The sequence below is a fragment of the Balaenoptera borealis genome (genome assembly GCF_965194805.1).
Source record: "Balaenoptera borealis genome assembly, chromosome: 4".
Classification (NCBI taxonomy): Eukaryota; Metazoa; Chordata; class Mammalia; order Artiodactyla; family Balaenopteridae; genus Balaenoptera; species Balaenoptera borealis.
Window position 1 is genome coordinate 75,244,031 of NC_138861.1, and position 21,971 is coordinate 75,266,001.

Here is a 21,971-nt window from a genome sequence, read left to right on the forward strand (position 1 = left end):
AATTCAGGCAAAGCTTTACTGGGGCCCCTGCTGCAGCAGGGGGAGCTAGAACAAGTAACAGGTGCCCTTGCTCACTCTCCGAGGCGGGTGAGCTGGTTCCTTATATGGGGTGAGGGTAGGGGTATGTCCAGCGGTCAGGCTGGAGGGGTGGCTTAAGTGTTTTGCCCACTCCTCTGGTGGTGTTGAGTGCAGGGAGCATGCTCTGTACCCTGCTTTTGCCCCCCACACCCTGTTTTTTGCCCCCAGCTCTTCAGAAGTGGCAGTAAGGTTTTTTGGTCTGTTTGTATCTTTTTGTTCATAATTTGCCCCAACTGTGCATACACTCAGTTATTTTTAGTCCCACATAGTTTCTTTGTATTTTGTTGGTCAAGGAGAGGTCTGTCCAGGTGCAAGCCTTGCAGCAGTGCAGCAAAGGGTCCCAGGTCCCAGCAGTCTCAGAAACACGAGCCGCGGGAAATGTGTGTCCTTCTTACACGTCTCTACTGGACGCTGCTCCCTCTGTCTGCAGCTCTGTCTCTGAGTGCAGGTGTAGCAGAGTTAGGCTTGGTGTCTTAACTTTCTTAATCAGCATCACTAAGTCTCCTGAACAGAGGAGAGGGCTCAGCAGAGGCTCTTGGTTCAACCTTCTCAACACAGTCAGCTGTGTGCCTGGGGTGAAACCCTACATGGTCTGGCCAGGGCGCGATGCCTGTCCTTCACGTAGTCCTTCCAGAATGTCATCCTGGCCGGTGTGCAGAAGCAGCCTTTCTCCTGCCTCGACCGGTTCCTCAGCCTGCAGAGGATCACTTGCAGCAAGTTAGAGGCATTAAGTGGTAAAGCAAGACCGGAATCAAAATAGACAACATTTATGAATGATATTTCGAATTGCTTCAGGAGCATTGACGGATATATAACATGTGGTGGATATTAATCAGCACACAAGCTTTTGCATTACATTGGAAATTCAGGAACACCCTCAGAACCACTTTTATGTCTTCAAAATTAAAAGGATGAATTTTAAAGCACTCATCTGAACACCATCAAGGTAAACTAAGCTTTTATTGGATTTGGAGACTGTACCTTTTGAGGAGAGCTTTGTAAATTTACTATGAAATCTTTTACACTAACTAATACCATTTTTTAAAAATCATTAATTTCCTGTTAACTGTTATTATAGTATGTATGTGATTATCTGAATAGTTCTTCAAAACATTTTTGCCAAATAGAAAATAAAGCCTCTTTAAAAGGTCCACAAATAAAAAATAAAATATTAAAAATCTCAGATGAGAAAAATTCTTAAGAATAGTTGTAGCTCAGTGAATAATGGCTTCATGTAAAAAGTTGCTGGAGAAAATGCAATTTGTTTTGAAACTTTTTCTGTCAAACTTCAGTCTTGTTGCCAAGCCTCAGCTGGCTTAGAAGATGTTTTCTAAGGAGACACTCATATATCTAAATTTATTCTTCTTTGAGTTAAGAGACACATGGTATAACTAGATTTTTTTAAAAATTATTTTGTATTTTTTCAGCATTTCTAGATGGGCCATAAGAGGAAGTTTCAGGGATTTATTTCTAGATTTTTCTGGGGTGAACTGCACACCCAATCCTGAAGGGAAAAAGTGAGAAAAGATGTATCACGCTCTGCTTCTTCTCTCATCCAACTCCCAACCGTAGGCTTAACAGTCAATACCAGTGCAACACAGGGATACCTATAGATCAGACGACCTAGCCATGTGTAGTATTGGGCAAGTGACAGTCTCTTAGAATCTCACTTGCTTTATATGTGAGAATAACAATTCCCATCCTGTATATGTCAAGCTGTGTTTTAAAGACAAAGTGTGGATTATGTATATGAAAATGTGTTATAATTTATTGAAATACTACTTAAATATGAGCCATTTAATACTATTAATAAATATCCCAACAATTTGCATTGGGCAGGCAAACAAATAGAAGAGAACAAAGCAGGCCTTTGACATGCTAGGTGGGATACTCAGAGAAGCTGTTTCATGACTCCAACTGTATCCCTAAACTACAGCCAATCCTGTTAAACATGTGCTGTTGTTCAAAGGGTGAGGATCTTGCTGTCCCTGAACAATCCTTTATGACACGTCTTCTGAATTAGCAGTAACTGCAGCTGTTAAATCAAGCTTTACAGGTCACACATTTTTCAGCGCTACTATTGTTAACTAATTGCTCTGTATGTGGCACTGTGTTAAGAGCTTTACCTGCGTGTAATCCTTCCAAGAATTCTGCATTGATGTTGTCATCCCCAATTTACGGCTGCAGGAACTGAAGTTTAGAGAGGTTAGGTAACCCGCCCAAGGTCGCACAGCTAATAAAGAGGAGAAATGGAATTTGCACTGCTCTGGAGTTGCAGGCTGCTCCACTCCACAGCCCTACCCAACTCCCACACTGTTTCAGCTCCTCATTATTTCCCATATGTATTTATAAAGTAATCAATTACTCCTGGTGCGACTATGCTGAACTCTGTGCAAGGTAGGTTTCGCCCCTGCTTGTCCAGTTGGGCTCCTCCTCACCACACCCAGCTGGCTGCAAACCACAAGAGCCCTGCCCTGCTTCTGTGCTCGGGTGCTTTGAAAACCCTGATCCTGGGGTATGCAGTCAGCAGCCTGGAAGGGTGGGAACTCATATTAGGTGCACCATACACGGCTTCTTCTCCTCCAAACTCCCATTGTTTGCGAGCAATTGAAGGATTTTCAAATTAGCCAGTAATGAGTACTATTCAGCGAGGCTCACCACTTTGGCATGTAGATTCAGACTTTGCTGCAAGGTGGGAATAATCATCCTTCTTTTGGCACTGCCTTAGTTACTCTCAGTCATTGAATTTTAGCAAATACTGAGAATTTTGTATCTGGACCCACAGTGGAAGCCTTAATCAGTGCATATAGACAATACATAACTTTTATATTTTCCTGGTTGGAAGGAAGGTTTTACTTTTAGGAGCCAAGTTTTTGTCATGAGAGAAATCAAGGGATTCCAACAGAGTGTCAATGGGCCACAAGGATTCTATTTGGTGTAGTTGTGTTGCAGGAAGGGGGACCCCTTCCAGGGCCCGAGAGTGGGCTCTTGTCTAACACTCGGAAATGAATTGTCCGAGGAGACACATGTGCTGACAAAGCAAGAGACTTTACTTGGAAGGGGAACCCGGGCGGAGAGCAGCAGGGCAGGGAACCAGAACTGTTCTGCCACGTGGCTCGCAGTCTCGGGTTTTATGGTAATGGGGTTAGTTTCCGGGTTGTCTCTGGCCAATCACTCCGACTCAGGGTCCTTCCTGGTGGCGCGCGCATCACTCAGCCAAGATGGATTCCAGCGAGAAGAATACTGGGAGGTTGGTAGGACATGTGTAACAGGGAAGAACCACATCTAATTACATGTTGCATCTGTTTGTTTTACTTTAACCTTTGCTTCCCATTGCTTTTGTTCACTAAAAGGATATTGTCTCTACATAATGGCCTGCCTCGGGGAACCCCGCCCCTCTGCCCGAATGTTAAACCAAAGTGCCTTTGTTCAGGGAAACATCCAGACCCTGTCCACCTGTGGATGGCTGCAAGAAAGAAGAAATTAACACATCCCCTCCCCGAGGCTGGCCATTCCAGGGGATATTGCAAAACGTATGAACCTTTTTACTTTACTTCCTAATCTCCTCCCCCTCTCTGTGCTATAAAAGAAACTGGCATCCAAACCCCGATAAGATGGTTATTGTGAGACATTAGTCTAACATCTTTCCAAATAAAGTCGTATTCCTTGCCTCAGCACCTTGTCTCCAATTTATTGGCCTGTTGTGCGGCAAGCAGAGTGAGCTTGGACTCAGTAACATATGGACTGGACTCTCTTCTCTCCTTTTGAGCTTTCCTGAATTCTTCCGGTTGGTACTAGCTTGTTAGTTCCGCATTCTTACCAGGACCTCCTGTTGTAAGATAACTCATGCAGGTGGTTACTGTGGTGCCTGGCCAGGGCGGGCAGTTTCTGTCAGTGGTTCTCGTAACGGTTGGAATGTCCTTGTGATCCTAACATTTTATGGTTATCTCTTCTATGCAAATCATGATAAAGCAGAAGCATGGCCTATATATCTTCTCATTTCCATTAGGCATCCAGTGCATTGGAGGAGCTTTGCTTCATAATTATGGGGACTCTACCAAAGCCCCAGGTAAGGTTCAAATAGTGTTTAATTTGTAGGCAAAAAAATTGCTCAGTGGTATCTTGGAATTCCTCCTGGAAGAAAATATACCCAATTTAGGAAGCATGCCAAGAGGAGCTAGAAGAGCATAAATTAACTCTGGATAAGAAACAAATACTTCCGTTTCTTTGACGCCTGAGAATTTAGGGTTATATTAATGGAGTTGGCAATCATCTAATTGGAAAATGGTATGTCCCCTTCAAGTATAAGATGTGTTCTAGTTCTGATGAGGGAAATTTGAGGTCATTTTGGCTCTTTCTCTCTTTTTGAATCATACTACAATTGGAGAACAGATGCATTTTTCTAAGCCCAGAGGTTAGGACAGTGTACTTTGTCAGAGAGGACATTAAGAATGCAAAAAAAGCAAACTATATTGTCAATGTCGGTTTGAAAATTATATTCTTACTGTGATGTCTCGGTTTTTATTAAAATTATTATTTGATTCTTGTGTGAGAACTTTTTGTCCCAAGGTGAGGCAATGGGAACTTGAAAAATGGCGTGAGGTACCATACCTCAGTTATGTTCTGTATCTTATAGGTAAACTAATTTTAAAATTACCTTATTAAGGATAAGAGCCTTAGGTTTAGAATGTATTTTTCATTAGCAGTTTAACCTATGATCACTGGTTTGGTCTGACTTCCATGACTTTCACATACAGTAATTCAAAGAAAACTTGATATTTTGAAAGCATAAATGTTCTCTTAAACTAAATAAGTGTTTACAACTGTATTTTTTTCCAATGTTTTTAATAGTGACATTTTCCAAAACACTTAATTGATTTTTTTCCTAATTAAGAGAAAATAAATGGCAATGGTGTTTATCCATGAGTTTCTATTTATTTTAAAAGCAAATGAGAAAAAAAAAGAATAACAAAAAAGGAATGATATGTCTTTTTCTTAAAGACAGATAGGGAGAGAGGACTATAAAAAAGTTTATGGAAGAAAGCAAAAATAACTGATAATCTTGTTCTTTCATGATAACAACTACAAATATTTTGATGTGATTCCTTCTGGTCTTTTTCTCTGAATTTTCTATCATGTGATCATATCAGTATTTCCTATTCCACCACTACTGAACATTTAGGATGTTTCTAGTTTTTTACTCTTATGAATAATGCTGTAGTAAAGATCTTTGTTCATACTTTTATTTATAAACATACTTTTATTTATAAAGCTTTTGATTAATTGCCCATTTATTTTTAGAGTAATATATGCTTAACCAATTGCAGTCTTATGTTTTATGTATAGCACATGTGTCATATATTTTAAAAATTATATAATATAATCTTATAATAAATTATAAATTTTAAACTATACATTTATATTATACATATTATGATTTTCTAATATAATATAATGACATTTCTATATCTCTCTTTTCAACAGGAAACAGATGAAAAAGATAATACCAAAAGGGTAAGGTGATTTCCATAAATATATACATTAAAAAATAATAAAGGAAACCACTAATTATCTATAGTAAAGCTCACTATTTTTTTAACAGTTCTTATTTCATTATTCGAAGACACAAAAGTTGGGCAATTCAAATGCTGTGGTAAGTTGTAGAATTACTTCTTATTAGTAATCACTAGTATTTTTTTTTTAAACCTGTTTTTGCAGTTTATCTTACAGAGTAGATCAAAATTCATGTTTTTTTCTTTAAAAGTTTACATGTGGGTGAACAAATGGAATTCGATATTTATTATACATTTATTTTATATCTCAATAACTACAAGTACATTAAATTCATTCATTTATTCATTCAACAGTTATTTACTGGGTATCTACTATGTGCCAAGCACAATTCTAGGTACTAGAAATATAGCAGTAAATGTCATGCAACTTACATTTTAGAGGCAAAAAAAGCAAATGATTAAGTAAAACATATTGTTTTAGATGGTGATTAGTGCAAGGGAAAAACAGACTTATGCAAAGTCATTTTAAGAATTATTTTAAAAGATGATTGTCAAAAATGTATTTAAATATAACTAGAAATACCACTTGTATTCCTAAGAGCTCCTTATTTGTTAACTAGGCACTTAATTTGAGAATTTACTCTCTAAGATTAGCCAGATACCAGTAACTTGAATTCATTTTACTTCTAAATTGTGTGGTTTTAGTGGTAGTTTTTCTTTTTGTATGCATGGATTTTTAAAATGCTAACCAATCTATTTTGGTGTTTCAATCTAGAATACTTAAGAATTACTTGACTATAATATTCTTTCTAAGCTTGTGACTCACTACCATGGACCAATTTATGAAACGAGGAGCATAGTGTATTTTAAACATGTGTTTACCTGTGGGAAAGTAACTGTAACCATAAACTCAGTTTTAAATGTTTATCCCGTTGAATATTCTTACATGTGAGGAGTTGAAAGTTAGGTTATACTGGCTTCAAATGAAATACAAGTTGAATTGATTAACAAATAACCATTATATGGGGCTTATAGTAGTCCATTTGATGAATGAATTTAATATTTGTGAGAAGGTTCAATTGAAGTCATGCCTTTAAAATGAAACCGTTATCAGGTAGCCACATGTCTCAAATGTGCTTTCATTTTCTTCTGCTCGGCATCTTTACATCTTGAGAAAATGTATCTTAGTCACATTTTTCACTAGCAATGACACATTGCCATTTTTGTGTCTCCTGTTGTCTTGTTCCACATGTTCAATTTAAATGAAATCTATATTTTATAAAGAAGATTACTAGATGTGTGTACAGTATAATCTTCCAGATAAAAATGTTCATGATGGAAAACTGATTCTCACAGAGTTGGCTTCATGTGTCCCAAATCATTCTGAGTAAGTCTGGAAACAGACAGACAGCTTTTTTGCTTCTCAGAGATGCAGGTGGGTGTTCTCCTTGTTGGCTGCTGCAGGTGGAGCTCAGGCCCTCAGGAAAGAGCATCATCAATAGAATGACCAAGATCCCAGCATAAAACTGCCAACTTTTACTCCATCTCTTGGTTTATTCTCCACAGCTCTTTGAAAGGCTCACAAAGGACTGTCTTAGGTCACATCTTTCTTGTTCTTTTTTGTCTGGAGCAAGGATGGTGGGTAAAAACAAAAACAAATAGGAAGCCATCTTTATGCCCAATGCTGAGAAACCTGTGTGCTCATCACGTGTGTGTGTTCGTGTCTCTCAGTCATCTGTCCTGCATCCGCTGCTGCAGCTCGTTCCACAACTGCATGAGAAAAGAATGAAGAGGTTCAAAGTGGACGTATGTAACACAAACTGCATGCTTCCTTCGCCACTCTGTGCGTGGCAGCCCTTTCTGTTCGTTCCCTTTGGTGGTGGTTTATAAGATCTTCTTCCGGGTGAGCCTCATGTAACACCCAGGTAGCCTACAGAAGAGCATCTATTCGCAGAAGTGTTTTCACACTCAGGAAGAAGAGAACTGTCCTCCTCCCCATTATATGTCCCTTCTAACCCAGGTTGTGGGCAGTGAGGAAAACCGGGATTAGACTTCCTGCCAAGGGCCGTGCCCCTCCCAGTGAGGAAACCTATTCATTCTTGGTTTAAGAAAGGACATGGCAGTGTGCCTAGTCATTAGATAGGAATAGGAGAAAAGATCAAGGACCATTTACTGCCCCTCTGTGTACAGGTCGGCAGATGGCTGGAATGACAAGCTTTCTATCCAGGTATTAAAGCATTAGTAAGAGTAAGGCTCATGAAGTATTATAAATATAGCAGACATTAAACGTAGGTATTTCGTTTTTTCCACAGTTAACAAAAATATGGCCCAAACTCAGTGTCTGTGTTTAAGATGAACATAACTAAGAGGAACATAAATGAGTTAACACATTTTTAAACTAGAAATTGTGGCATTTTTATTGTCCTTTGAAAAGAATCCTAACTCTTTTGATGATGAAAGTTTCTAGGCGTTATTTTTAAGTAATGCCTTACATTGTTGGAATGCCTTATAGTTTTTAGTCTTATAGGATCTCATTTTATTCTTTTGACAACTCTGTTGGCACTTAACAAGTATTGTTATCCCCCGTTTACAAAAAGGAAAACAACTCAGAATAGTTAAAGGAGTTTCCCAAGATCATAGTAGTAAGTGGGATTAGAGATTATAACAATCTCTTGACTTCCAGTCTAGGCAAATATTTTTTTTCACTATGCTGTTTCCTTTGTAGTCGAATCTTGAATATTTCTATTATTGTTAAATTTTTTCTTAATTTAAATACCATATTAATTTTATTCTTCTACTACCAAAAGTTTTCAAATACTTTTTAAAACACATACAGTTTAGGCAAATAAATTCCTCAAAATTTATTTTTATGATCACTATTTCCTCCCTAAATTCTTCACATCGTTGAACTAAGCTTTCATCATGGAAGACAATACTGCTGCCAACTTTAATGAGAAATGTAAGAGGGACTGTAGTAGCCCTTAACATTTTAGAATTTCCAATATGAAAAAAATCAAATCAGTTTTCATCAAACTTTCTAGAAGTAATATATGCTTTTTTGAATTAACTTTTACTTTCTGAAGAATCTTCCCGACTTATGAATAGTGTAAGATTTCAACTTAAAGATCCAGTTTCTTAAAATACACCAGCAAATTATTAGTTTACTACAACACTTCAGTGTTAGTATTTGCAAAATCAAAGCTACTCAGTATTGTGGGCGGTTTGGTACTTTATCTAAATGTTCCACCTTGAGTGAGACTATCTATATTTACAGATAACTATCTAAAAGTGTGAACTCTGACTTAGTAGTAATATCTTGTTGGACAAATGATAGCTCTTAAAAGTATTTTGCAGCAAGCCAGGTTTTCTAGGAATCTCTAAGAGAAAAAAATGTAAAACATGAATTTTAGAAAATTACAGTAAAGTATTACTTTTGCTGGGCCTAAGTCACCTAATTTTAAACCATATTTTTGATAGTGAAATATTTTGGGTTCTTAAAGAAAATGAGTTTTCAGATTTTAGTGCACTCAAACCCTTTTCTTACATGTTCTTTGCTAGACATCCTCACTTCCATCCCCGCATGTTTTTCAGCTCTACCACCCAAATTCTTTTATATACTGTTCTATCTCCAATAAGACTAAAAAGACCTGTATGTTTGAGTTTGAAATTTTTAAATTTGGGCACATTTTAAGTTACATTTGTCCCACTTTTCTTTTTTTCTGTGTAATATAAAATACATAGCTGTTCTTATATAACCATATAAATATAAAGTTTCTATGTGTACATTTAAACATATTAAACATTTCAATCTTTAAAGTAATTTGGGAGGACTTAATAATCAGGATGAGAATTAGATATAGAATGTTGAGAATTTAAGATACATTTGTTGTAAAGAAGGGATTTTAGAATTTTAATAGACGTCAGCGCCATTTCTTAGAATCTAAAAATGTGATTGTACTTATATTATGGAATACTTGAAAAAGGTCTTGATGACAAATTTCATATAATTGCTGTCCTGATACTTTTATAACTTGCTGTTGAAAATAGGAAGCTATGAGAACCAACTTTATGGAAATCATAAAATGTTAAATATTTTTTTCCATTAACTTTGAAATGAAATATTTTGAGAAAAGAAACACTTCAAAATACATCCATTATGAATAATCAGTTTGTTCCTATTTGTTTTTTTTTTTCATTACCATTTCTGTTAATATAATTATATTGGGAAATATCTCCTCAGAAGTCTCATTGAATAAATATAGTTTACCAAATTTGTCCCTCAATTTCAATTTCAATTTCTATAGATATATTATGTATTTTAGCTATGACACAATTCTATTTTATATTTTTGCCTGTTCATGTGTTAGCACATACAATATGTATTGTAAAGAAATCATTTCATTCTAACAAACTGCTGAAGGGAGATTTTAAATATAGTTAATTATCTATGAAATGTCCTCTGCCTACTTATCGATGAATATATGTACAACTGACAAATTTCATGAAAATAGTATCTGTTAGACTAATAAGGAAATTACCTTAAAATACAACACACTGATGATACTGCTAGTATCACTGAAAATTCTTCCAGTAGAAATATAATAATTACTTATTGATATGAATTATATACTCAAGTCCTTGAGTCCCTCATTATTTAATTATGATAGTTGAAAATAACTATACTCTCAAGAAGCATTTGCACTTATTTTTACTGTTTGATTTGTAATGCCCTCATTTTCTCTTCCAGGAAGAATTCCAAGGTCCTATTACAGGCCAAAGTAGAGGATTCTTTTTATTCAGGGTATGCACATACTATATTTTTTAAAAAATCAATCAACATCAACATTGAAAAATACTTTCACTGTGCATTTATTTACATTAACTCATAAGTTTTAATTAAGTTTTGAAGTTTATCTAAAGATACTTGACAGCAAGTGTTACAGTCTGAGATTCACTTCTGTCGCCACCTTATTGCCTTAATATCATGGCATCTCTGATCTCTTCTCTAATCCACTACTCATGTTTGTAAATACCCCAAATGACATTCGCCTATTTCACAGTTTAGTTCCATAACATTTCATGTCGGAAATGCGTGTCTGAAAGATGTATTACTCCTTAAGTTCTAATGAAATATTTAGCTAAAGAAATATTAGCCAATGAAATATTTAGCTAAGGAATTACAACTTTATTATAAAGTCTAAGGAGAGCTATATGGTAAGATTTGCATTTCGGAAACTAATTCTAACAATAAATTGGAGGAGAATGGACTGAAAGAAGGAGGAAAATAACAGATATAGATAAGGAAGAAATAATACCACTCATCAAGATCATTAGGCTGCTTTCTATGAAAATTAACTTCTCTCCTTAGTTACATTGATGTGTTTCTCACTTATTATTTTCCAGCCACGCAATGGAAGAAGGTCAGAAGGTTACATTTAAAATGGTATGTGCATCACAATTCAACCCAGTTTGAAAATTTCTGTCATTTTCAGATCTTCACAAGTTAACCTATGCTCAGTTTATTTCTATTATTTGATTGCATGTGTACATTAATATTCTATATAAATACTGCAAATATAGAGGCTGTGAGGACTTCATATGACGGAAAATGCCAGTATTTTAGGGCCAGATTTGCTTTGCCCATGTCGTGCATTCCTCACACTATGTCACAATAGTCATCATCAGTTTTGCAGACACTGACCTAATCATCATTTACTGTGCAAGTAGAATGTGTCAGGGATCATGTTCTTATTTTGGTAATCAGTGTCCATAATAGTGGGCCATAACTTACAGACTGGATGCATTTCTGACTTCCAAATGACCTATATTCAAAGATTCTTTATAAGAGCTGTGATTTACCATTTCCAGAGATATAAGAAAATGTGGAAAGACATGAAAGCATGACTTCTACTTTGGGACTCCCAGAGTTTCCACCTCAGTGCTGGAGATACAGTAGACACTTAGTAGCTATTGAATGGCCCTACACATTTAATAAATATGTTAATCTTAATATCTTATTAGGCTATGAATTTTAAAATTAAATGCAAATGCACATTGATAAATTTATACCACAGAAATAAAACTATATTCTACTAACTTTATGTAATCCTAAATGCAGATTCTACGCTGAACATATTTTTGCAAATATTTCATTCATATAATTTATCTCAACCCTTTAATACATACATATTTAGCTTAAGAATATAAAATTCTTAATATTTTCTCATAGAAACGAAAATCAAAACACATTATTTCCAACTAAAGAAGATAACACCAAAATTATACAATATCTAGAAAATGAAGATAATGAAAACACTACATGTTAAAACTTGTGGGACTCCGACAAAACCATATTTAGTGGAAAATTTAAGGCTTTAAACACTATCAAGCAAGAAAAAGTGAGTGAATTAGGAATTTGTCATTAAGTTAAAAAGAACAACAAGGTGAACCTCAGGAAAGCAGAGGAAGAAAATTATAAAATGAAAGATGAAATTAATTGATTATAAAATAGTAAAATACAACAATTGGTAAATAAACCAAAAATCTTATTCTTTATAAAAAATGAAATAAACTATCCTAATTTTCCTAGCCTAATCAATGAAAAGAAGAAACCATAAATATACAAAAATACAAATGAAAAGAGGGAAATTAAAACAGATACAGAAGAAATGGGAATCATAAGAGTACTTTTCAAATCTCTGTGCCTATCAGTTTGAAAACCTAGATAAAATGGAGAATATATAATAAAGTAGACGCTACCAAAATTGACCTCAGAAAAAAGAAAAAAAAAAAAATCTAAGCATACTGATGGCCTTGGAAAAAAATCGAGAATGTTATCTAGAAACTCTCCTGTCAAGAGTACTAGGACAAGAAATTTCAGATTTTTCCAGCTCAGAGAAGGAAGAAAAATTTCAAAATATTTTTATGAAGTCAGCAAATACTAATACCAAAACCTTACAAAGTTAGTATAAGGAAGGAAGCTGTAGGTCAATTCTGTTTATAAATATCAATGCAAACATTTAAAAGAAATATTAGTAAATAGTATTCAGCAATACATTGAAATAATTATATGACCCCATGAAGTGAAATTCATTCCAGCAACTAAGATGGTTCAATATCAGGAAGTCTATGAAAATATTTTCACCATTAAAAGAAAAATTATACAATCAACTCAATACAGGCATACCTCCATTTTATTGCACTTTGCTTTATTGTGCCTCACAGATATTATGTTTTTTACAATTTGAAGGTTTGTGACAACCCTGTGTTGAGCAGGTCTATCAGTGTCATTTTTCCCAAAAGCATTTGCTCACTTCGTGTCTCATTTTGGTAATTGTTAAAATATTTCAAACTTTTCCATTATCATTATATTCGTTATGGTGATCTGTGATCAGTGATCTTTGATATTACGATTGAAATTGTTTTGGGGTGCCATGATCCACGCCCATGTAAGATGGCAAACTTAACTGATAAATGTGTGTGTTCTGACTGCTCCACTGACCAGCCATTCCACGGTCACTCTCCCTCTCGTCAGGCCTCCCTATTCCCTGAGACACAAAAATATTTAAATTAGGCCAATTAATAATCCTACAATGGCCTCTAAGGTCTCAAGTGAAAGGAAGAGTTACACGGCTCTCATTTTAAATCGAAAGCTAGAAATGATTAAGCTTAGTGAGGAAGGCATGTCAAAAGCCGAGACAGGCCAAAAGCTAGGCTCCTTGTGCCAAACAGCCAAGTTGTGAATGCAAAGAAAAAGTTCTTGAAGGAAATTAAAAGTGCTACTCCAGTGACCACGTGAATAAGAAATTGAAGTAGCCTTATTGCTGATATGGAGAACATTCCAGTTGTCTGGATAAAAGATCAAACCAGCCACAATGCTACCTTGAGCCAAAGCCTAATCCAGAGCAAGGTCCTAACTCTCTTCAATTCTGTGAAGGCTGAGAGAGTTGAGGAAGCTGCAGAAGAAAAGTTTGAAGCTAGCAGAGGTTGTTTCATGAGGTTCAAGGAAAGAAGCTGTCTTCATAGCATAAAAGTTCAAGTTGAAGCAGTAAGTGCTAATGTAGAAGCTGTAGCAAAATCCAGAAGATCTAGCTAAGATAATTAATGAAGGTGGCTACACTGAACAACAGATTTTCAATGTAGACAAAACCACCTTCTATTGAAAGAAGATGCCATCTAGGACTTTCAAAGCTAGAGAGAAGTCACTGCCCGGTTTCAAAGCTTTGAAGGACAAGCTGACTCTTGTTAGGAGCTAGCGCAGCTGGTGACTGTAAGTTGAAGCCAATGCTCACTTACCATTCAGAAAACCCTAGGGCCCTTAAGAATTACGTTGAATCTACTCTGCCTGTGCTCTAAAAATGGAAAAACAAAGGCTAGATGACAGCATATCTTATGCAACAAAGTTTATTGACTATTTTAAGCCCAGTATCGAGACTTACTGCTCAGAAAAAAAGATTCCTTTCAAAATATTACTGCTCATTGACAATGCATCTGGTCACCCAGGCACTCTGATGGAGATGTACAGCGAGATTGTTTTCAAGCCTCCTAACACAACATCCCATGGATCAAGGAATAATTTCTTCAAGTCTTATTATTTAAGAAATGCATTGTGTAAGGTGATAGCTACCATAGATAGTGATTCCTCCAGTGGATCTAGGCAAAGTATAATAAATTGAAAACCTTTTGGAAAGGGTTCATCATTCTAGATACCATTAAGAATATTTTTGATTCATAGGAAGAGGTTAAAATAACAGGAGTTTGGAAGAGCTGATTCTAAACCTCATGGATGACTTTGAGGGTTCAAGACTTCAGTGGAGGAAGTAACTACAGATGTGAATTGCTATAATCTCATGATAAAACTTTAACAGATGAGCAGTTGCTTCTTATGGCTGAGCAAAGAAAGTGGTTTCTTGAGACGGAATCTACACCCAGTGAAGACGCTGTAAAAATTGTTGAAATGACAACAATTTCAATGACAGGGATTTAGAATATTACATAAACTTAGTTGATAAAGCAGCAGCAGGGGGACTTCCCTGGGGGTCCAGTGGTTAAGACTCCATGCTTCCACTGCAGGGAGTGCAGGTCCGATCCGGTGCGGAACTGAGATCCCGCACGCTGCTCGGCGCAGCCAAAAAGAAAAACAAAGCAGCAGCAGCAGCAGCAGGGTTTGAGAGGATTGACTCCAATTTTGAAAGAAGTTTTACTATGAGTAAAATGCCATCAAACAGCATTGCATGCTATCGAGAAATTGTCCCTGAAAGGAAGAGTCAATCGATGTGGCAGACTTCATTGTTGTCTTATTTTAAGAAATTGTCACCGTCACCCCAGCCTTCAGCGACTAATACCCTGATCCCTCAGCAGCCATTAACATCTAGGCAAGACCCTCCACCAGCAAAGAGATTATGAATCTCTGAAGGCTCAGTTGATGGTTAGCAATTTTTAGCAATAAGGTATTTTTAAATTGAGGTATGTGCATTTGTCTTTTTAGACATAAAGCTACTGTGCACTTAATAAACTATTGTATAGTGTAAACATAACTTTTATATGCAACAGGAGACTAAAAAATTTGTATGACTTGCTTTATTGAGATATTCACTGGAACTGAACCTGCAGTATCTCTGAGGTATGCCTGTAGATGCTTTTGGTAAAGTTCCATGTCAATTTCTGATGTTTTCAAAGAAGATCCTGTAGAAAGAGATGAATCTTTATTAACAATATTTATATAATGGTCTGAAACAAAGTCAGTAGAAGGCTTGATAGTAAAACATTTTGGAGTATTTCTATTAACATCAGAAACAAAACAAGGACGCTCTGTTCTCTTTTATTTCATGTAGTTCTTATGCATTAGCCAACTCAGACAAGAAAGAAATAAAAGATACAAATATTGGAAAAGTGAAGAAAAAATTTTATGTTCTCATGGGGCATAATTATGAACTTGAATTTTCAAACTATATTTGGTATTAACTCATGTTTCAACAAAGGCTTGTTATGTTCACATCAAGAATATGAGCAGGGCTTCACTGGTGGCTCAGTGGTTAAGAATCCGCCTGCCAATGCAGGGGACACGGGTTCGAGCCCTGGTCCAGTAAGATTCCACATGCTGCAGAGCAACTAAGCCCGTGAGCCACAATTACTGAGCCTGTGCTCTAGAGCCCATAAGCCACAACTACTGAAGCCTGCATGCCACAACTACTGAAGCCCGCGTGCCTAGAGCCCATGGTCCGCAATAAGAGAAGCCACCACAGTGAGAAGCCCGTGCACCACAACGAAGAGTAGCCCCTGCTTGCCACAACTAGAGAAAGACCACGTGCAGCAACAAAGACCCAACGCAGCCAAAAATAAATAAATAAATAAAATAAATTTATTAAAAAAAAAGAATATGAGCAATCATATTTCTAATTTTTTCTTGTTTCAAGGAACTAAGAACAAAAAGTTAATGGAAAAGAACTGTATTTTACAATATTACAAATGTTGAGGCATTTTATAAAATGTGAACAAAAAATAGTTTAATACTAAATGGAAAAAATGTCTGATTTTAACACTAAACTAAGTGTTAGAGTGCTCATAAATGTGAAATGGAATTTAATCCATGATTTGATCAAGTTAGCAAAAAATTCTCTCTGAAACTGAGAAAAATAGCTTTATTTGGATTGTTTCCAAGATTAGGGCCCACATATACTAATTCACTCAGGATTTCATTTTATCTTGTCAATAGAGAAACACTTCAATAATAATTTTTCTTTGTTTTTCTCATCTGATTATCTGAGATCTTACTCTGTCCTGATGACTTATATTTATTTAGACTATGGTTAGATATAAAATAGGATGATTTAGTCACAAATACATGAGGAATAACTGTAACATATTCATAAATCTTATTGGCATCAATGAGCTTTAGGAAACTACTTTTATACAGTTAAATAATTTTTGTAAAACTTTGGAAAATAGTGGCATACAGAATAAGCATTTCCTCAGAGAGATATTAAACAATAATTAAAAATATGCAGATTGAAGAATAGCTGAGAAATATCTCAGATGTCAATTTTATCATACATGACAAAATATTTATAGAAATGTCTATATATAAAGGAAGTGTATATAGACTTGTATATATGCTCATTATATACATACATTCATATACCCGTTTATACTTGAATCTAAATTCAATTTTTTTTTAACAGAATGCCAACTATTTTCTGCAGAAACAACGCTATGGAATACAAGATGTACTGACATTTTGTTTTCTTCTGAAAAACAATCCTTGCTAAGTTTAACATGTTTGAGAATCCCTGTGTTGTAAGCATTCTCAGTAAAAGTTGATTGAGATTGTAAATGTTTAATTTGTTGAAAATTAAAGAAGCATCTTAAAATATTTTTTCTTAGTGTTGTAATGATAGATAGTGTATAATAAAGCTGTGAATAATTATGTTCCTTAGATCCTTGAGGCTGTTGATGGTACTCATATACAATGCTCTTTTGATATTTTTATTAAAGGTAGTTAGTAGAGCTGAGTTTTAATGAGCGATTTTAGTTTATTCTATTTGGATTTCTTCAGTGACAAAATCACCAGCTCTTACAAAATAGCAGAATGCCAAATAGCTAACAATCTTAGAACATGAATACCAACTAAAACTATACTAGTTGGAGGATTTGGCCATGATCCATCCAATAGTCCAATAAGCAAGTTCTGATATATACACTGTAAAATAGATGTCTTATTGCTACTAACATAACAGGAGGCCAGCTTTTTCTACCAAGTAGTAGTATTAAGTTTATCTTTTTTTTTTTTTATTGGAGTATAGTTGATTTACAATGTTGTGTTAGTTTCTGCTGTACAGCAAAGTGAGTCAGTTATACATATACATATATCCACTCTCTTTTAGATTCTTACCCCATATAGGTCATTACAGAGTATTGAGTAGAGTTCCCTATGCTATACAATAGATTCTTATCAGTTATCTAGTTGTTTCACCCTGCAGCATCTGAAAGGCAACCAGCCTTGTCCAGAAAGAATGCAATCTTACTAGTAGAGAATCATGAACACAGTGGGTGAACTTTTTACATCAAATCAGTGTCTAGTGGGCACAATTAACCTCATATGGATGTTGAGATTCTCTCCCTTCAGGTTCCCCTGGGTTTTCCCTTCAGATTCCCCTGGATTTTCCCTTCTGACCTGGCCTCTTGGATAACCGCCTACTCTACCAGCCAGTTGCTGGCTGATTAGAGAAGGCTGGCTCTCTGTGTGGGTAGGATTAGTTCTTACATTCTTCAGAGTATCTAACAAGCCTTTGTCTTACTAATGATGACCACTGATTATAGCTTAAATTATGCCTTTTTCTAACAGAGTCCCTGAATTTCACTTCTTGTCAACCCACGTGAAGAACATGAGAAAGAAGGAGCAGAAGAGAACAAAAAGTATCTTCTTTAAAAAATGAATTGCCTTGATGAGATGCGGACTTGAGACAGAGAATGTTGCCAGAGCTGCTCCAGGTCTTTGCTCAAAACCTGCCAACCCCCACTTTTAGCAAGAGTTAACATAAATCTTTAAAGGGTCCAGAAATAAAAAAGGAAGCTACAAACAAACAAAAACCAGATGGAACCAGCTAGGACCAAGGTGACAGATCTGACCTCCAACAGACCCTGAATCTCATTATATGCTGATTTTACTACATTAGCATATTAAATGACATGCCTACTGGTGGCCAAGACTGGATATTAAGGACCAAAAAAGGATAAAAAGGGGTGGCACTCCATTCCCTTGGAAAAAACTCTGCCTCTTCCCCAGTAGACTAATGCATATGCCTCCCCATCATTAACCTCACTCCTCCTCCCTTTGTCTTTACTCTTTAAAATTAAAGCCCTCTGGACACGTGGGCAAGAAGTGGATCTGTGAACTTAGTTCCTGCTTGTCCATTCTTTGGCCACTGAATAAAGCTTGTGCTGTGTTGATCTCAGCTTTGGCTTCGTTATTTGGCTGCTCGAACGTGAATGGAAAAAGAACCCTCCTCCCGCCAAGGCAGAGAGCCATTGCCCAGCTAGGGGCTGAGCAGGGTCCGTAGGACTTAATTCGGTAACAAAAGGGCTCTAAAGCTCTAAATGTATAAGCAGTGTTAGCTAGTGCTATGCACAGTAATTCAACTAGCCTGGATTTTAGATTGTCAAAATAAGAAAGGGAGTTGACTGCTAATTCAAGCAGCAGCTCCCAGGGCCTGTCGGAAATCTAGAGAGACTTAGGCCACTTACGTTTTGGGGGGTTCCCCTGATATTAAAAAGAAGACGGAGAAGAAGAAGAAAGAGGAGGAGTAGAAGGGGAATGAGGGAGGAAGGGGGGAGGGGAGAGGAGGAGGAGGGGAATGAGAAAAAGAAGAAAACAAAACATGGTTACAAAAATAGTGTGATGTTTTAAAATATTTTATATTTAATATTAATATTTTACACACAAATAAAACAAAACATATAGGCTGTTAGGAATGTACGATTTGTATTAACTGGGCACTACAGATGGAGTAGTCCAATGCTGAGCCCGAGTTTAAAACTGTGTCACTAAAAACATTTTTTCTTCTTTTCCTTTTCCAACTCTTTTCGCATCTTTGTGACCATGGGTATAACCTTATTTGGCAATAACATCATATGTTTTCCTCATGTTCCTGGCAGCTCCCAGTAAACATCCTTTCCTTCATCTAAACACCAAGGAACCAAACTGTCTAGGTTTCCTACCTAAAGTCTGAGCTCCTGTCTCCTAAGGCAATGGGTTTTTAAGGTGGCGGCAGAGAGCCATTTGAGAATATGATGAAAGCTCTGGTCCTTATATACCCCCCAAAACTTACACATACAACACGATTATGTGTGCATCGAGGGCTGGGGCTAGGCACCCCCTGAAGTCCATCCAAATATAGGCTATGGGTTCCACGTTAAGAACTTCTACTCTGAAGAGTTCTCTCCCCAGGATTTTGTTACTTCTCCATGAAGACAGGACTCAGGGATTGAAGGGTGCCGGGGGCACGGAAACAACGAGTGATTTTGGAGGTGGTGGAGGGAAGGGTGGGAGGAATACCGGCACCAGTTTCATGAACGAAAGAGGAGCTGCTTGGGATAAAGGCCCAAGTCCAGGTGCGTCAGTACCCACAGCCACTCCCTAGGCCACGCCTCCACGTTGCCTGGCAACAGAGCTGCGCCAGGCGCACGTGCGTCAGAGGCCCTTGTTCTCCCGTCTCCCTCCCCGTGGGCAGTGGGAATAGCTAGGACCTCGGCGGGCTCCCTTGTGGCTTCGAGGGGACGTCGGAGCCAGGAGTCCCCGCCAGGAGTTAGACGACACCGGCGTGTGAGGGGCGAGGCGGAACACCATGCAGGTGGGAGTCGCGGCTTCCGGGGAACCTGGACACCCCAGCGGGGTCCCAGGCTGGGCCTGAGGCTGAGCGCGATGGGGAGGGCGGCCTACCGGGGTTAGGTTCTAACATTTGTTTTCAGTGAGAGCTGAATTTTGCTTGCGTCTCTGTCACGATTGGAGAGAAATTCAAATTACCTCTAGGAGAACGCCGTTTTTTCAACACTCAAGAAAGACTTCCGCTTGTCGCTGGAGGAAGCCTTTGGATTGCGTTTCACACCTATATCCTGGAAATCTTACTGCTGCACTATTTCTGACTTAAGAAATAGACCATCAGCTTTAGCCCAAGTGTAATTAAATTTAAGTATCCTGCCCCACTACATTTTAAAAAGGTCAGAGAGGAAACCCTAATAGTCGCATCTGTCTTGAGAAAGACCAGCTGTCCCTGGAGTTTCTCCTACCTGATCACAAAAACTCTGTTAAACTTCCATTAATTCGTAAGAAGGTTGCTCCTCTATCTAAAGCTGCATTATTAAGCAGAAGGCTGTGCTTTTATTTCCTTTTTTTAATCAGAGTAAAATTCTCATTTCCAACTTCAGAAAAAAGCTTCTTCCCACCTGCTATCCCAGATTAAAACCACTGTGATTTTTCTAGTTTTACATATTTAATTTTGGAAATCGTTTATGCTGTATAATTTGTTAGGATATTTTGAACACAAATTACATATAATTTTAAAGGGTATTCCTTTTGTGTTAATAATAGATTCCTAGCAAGTGCATTTTATTCACTATGTAAAAACATTGCAAATTTGTCCTGATTTTTGTCTGCTCTTCAAGAAATAGGCTGAAATGTAATTGAGAGTAGAGACGACAGCATATTAATCTTTGTTCATTTATTTATTCATTGATTTATTCAATAGCCAGTTTTTCAGTGCTTATTTGTAGTTGTGGACTTGTTCTAAAAGAGCTTACTGTGGGGGAATAAGAGAGAGTCAGATATAACTGTGTCATGATAAATGCCATAATACCTTTATCAAATAGATTGCGATGCCTATTTCTATTTCTCTTATTACAATTTCATAGATAATTTCTAAAGGTGAAGGGAAGATCAGAGTATAGAGCATTTACTATTAAATCCCATTGCAACTAACTCCCAGATCAGTTAAGGAAGAGCAGTCACGGAGAGGTATGAATAAAACCATAAGTATGTGATATCATGAATATCAAGAAAGAGTGTTTTAACGAAAAGAATGACAAACTCTCCCCAGTTCTGCCTGAGATATCAAATACAATGAAAATCCATTGAAAATAACAACATGGAGCTCATAGGTGACCTTAGAACAGTTTTGAAAGGAGTATTGGAGGTAGAAGCCAAATTTGGAGTAGGTCAAAGAATGAATGGGAGATAGAAGTGGTTACAGCATATATAGACAATTATTTTAAGAAGTTTGAGTAGGAAGGAGAAAAGAGAGATAGGGTGGTAGGGGGTGCAAAGTGCAGAGAGGGTTTTTTAAAAAGGTGACTGCTGGATTTTCTGATAATAGAGGGCTCAGTTATTTGGACCAACTCTCCTGCTGAATAATGCTGGCTAGAATGTAAAACCTATCTCCTTAAAAGCATCAGAGATAACGTGATAGTAAATGATGAGACCAAAATCAAAGGGAAAGTGGAAAAGCAGGTGAATGGATTTCCAGAGCTTTAAAGCCAGTTTTACCACAAGGCCATCTTAGCAATCTGCAGTTCGTTCCTGGGTGTAATCACAGGGTGACGAGGAATCAAAGGGTATGGTCCATGGAAGCATGGGAAACTAATAGGAGCATGAACCAGAGATAAACCCATGTCTAGGGGAATTCAGGGAAGGTCGTCTTGATGCCTAGTGGAGCAGGAGAGAAAAAGAAAAGCAATAAAACCTATCCCCAAGAAGTTGTGGCTCAAGAGAGCTCTCACATAGATTGCAACCTAAGGCATATTGTCTGGGTGATCCAACAAACTTCAAACTGTGAATTTGATATAAATTAGTTATATGGGGCTTCCCTGGTGACGCAGTGGTTGAGAATT

General features: G+C 37.0%; 2 protein-coding genes across 4 annotated transcripts in view; both read left to right on the forward strand.

Moving 5' to 3' along the window:
- The window catches only part of NMU (neuromedin U), a 40,145-nt gene extending 21,601 nt beyond the window's left edge, over positions 1–18,544 (forward strand). The window contains exons 4-10 of one of the 3 annotated variants that reach the window (XM_082390304.1): positions 4,088–4,147; positions 5,563–5,592; positions 5,681–5,731; positions 7,323–7,397; positions 10,339–10,392; positions 10,995–11,034; positions 17,935–18,544. In XM_082390304.1, the coding sequence (XP_082246430.1) occupies positions 4,088–4,147; positions 5,563–5,592; positions 5,681–5,731; positions 7,323–7,397; positions 10,339–10,392; positions 10,995–11,030 (306 nt within the window). In that variant the 3' untranslated portion in view covers positions 11,031–11,034; positions 17,935–18,544. Of the gene's footprint in view, positions 1–4,087; positions 4,148–5,562; positions 5,593–5,680; positions 5,732–7,322; positions 7,398–10,338; positions 10,393–10,994; positions 11,035–16,771; positions 16,963–17,934 lie in introns of those variants that run through there. The other 2 variants (XM_082390305.1, XM_082390306.1) reach the window with 2 other exon arrangements.
- A 1,251-nt stretch (positions 18,545–19,795) lies between these two features.
- PDCL2 (phosducin like 2) overlaps positions 19,796–21,971 on the forward strand; it is a 47,653-nt gene continuing 45,477 nt past the window's right edge. Inside the window, exon 1 of the mRNA XM_082390291.1 lies at positions 19,796–19,939. Coding sequence (XP_082246417.1) covers positions 19,934–19,939 — 6 coding nt within the window. The 5' untranslated portion in view covers positions 19,796–19,933. The remainder of the gene's footprint in view (positions 19,940–21,971) is intronic.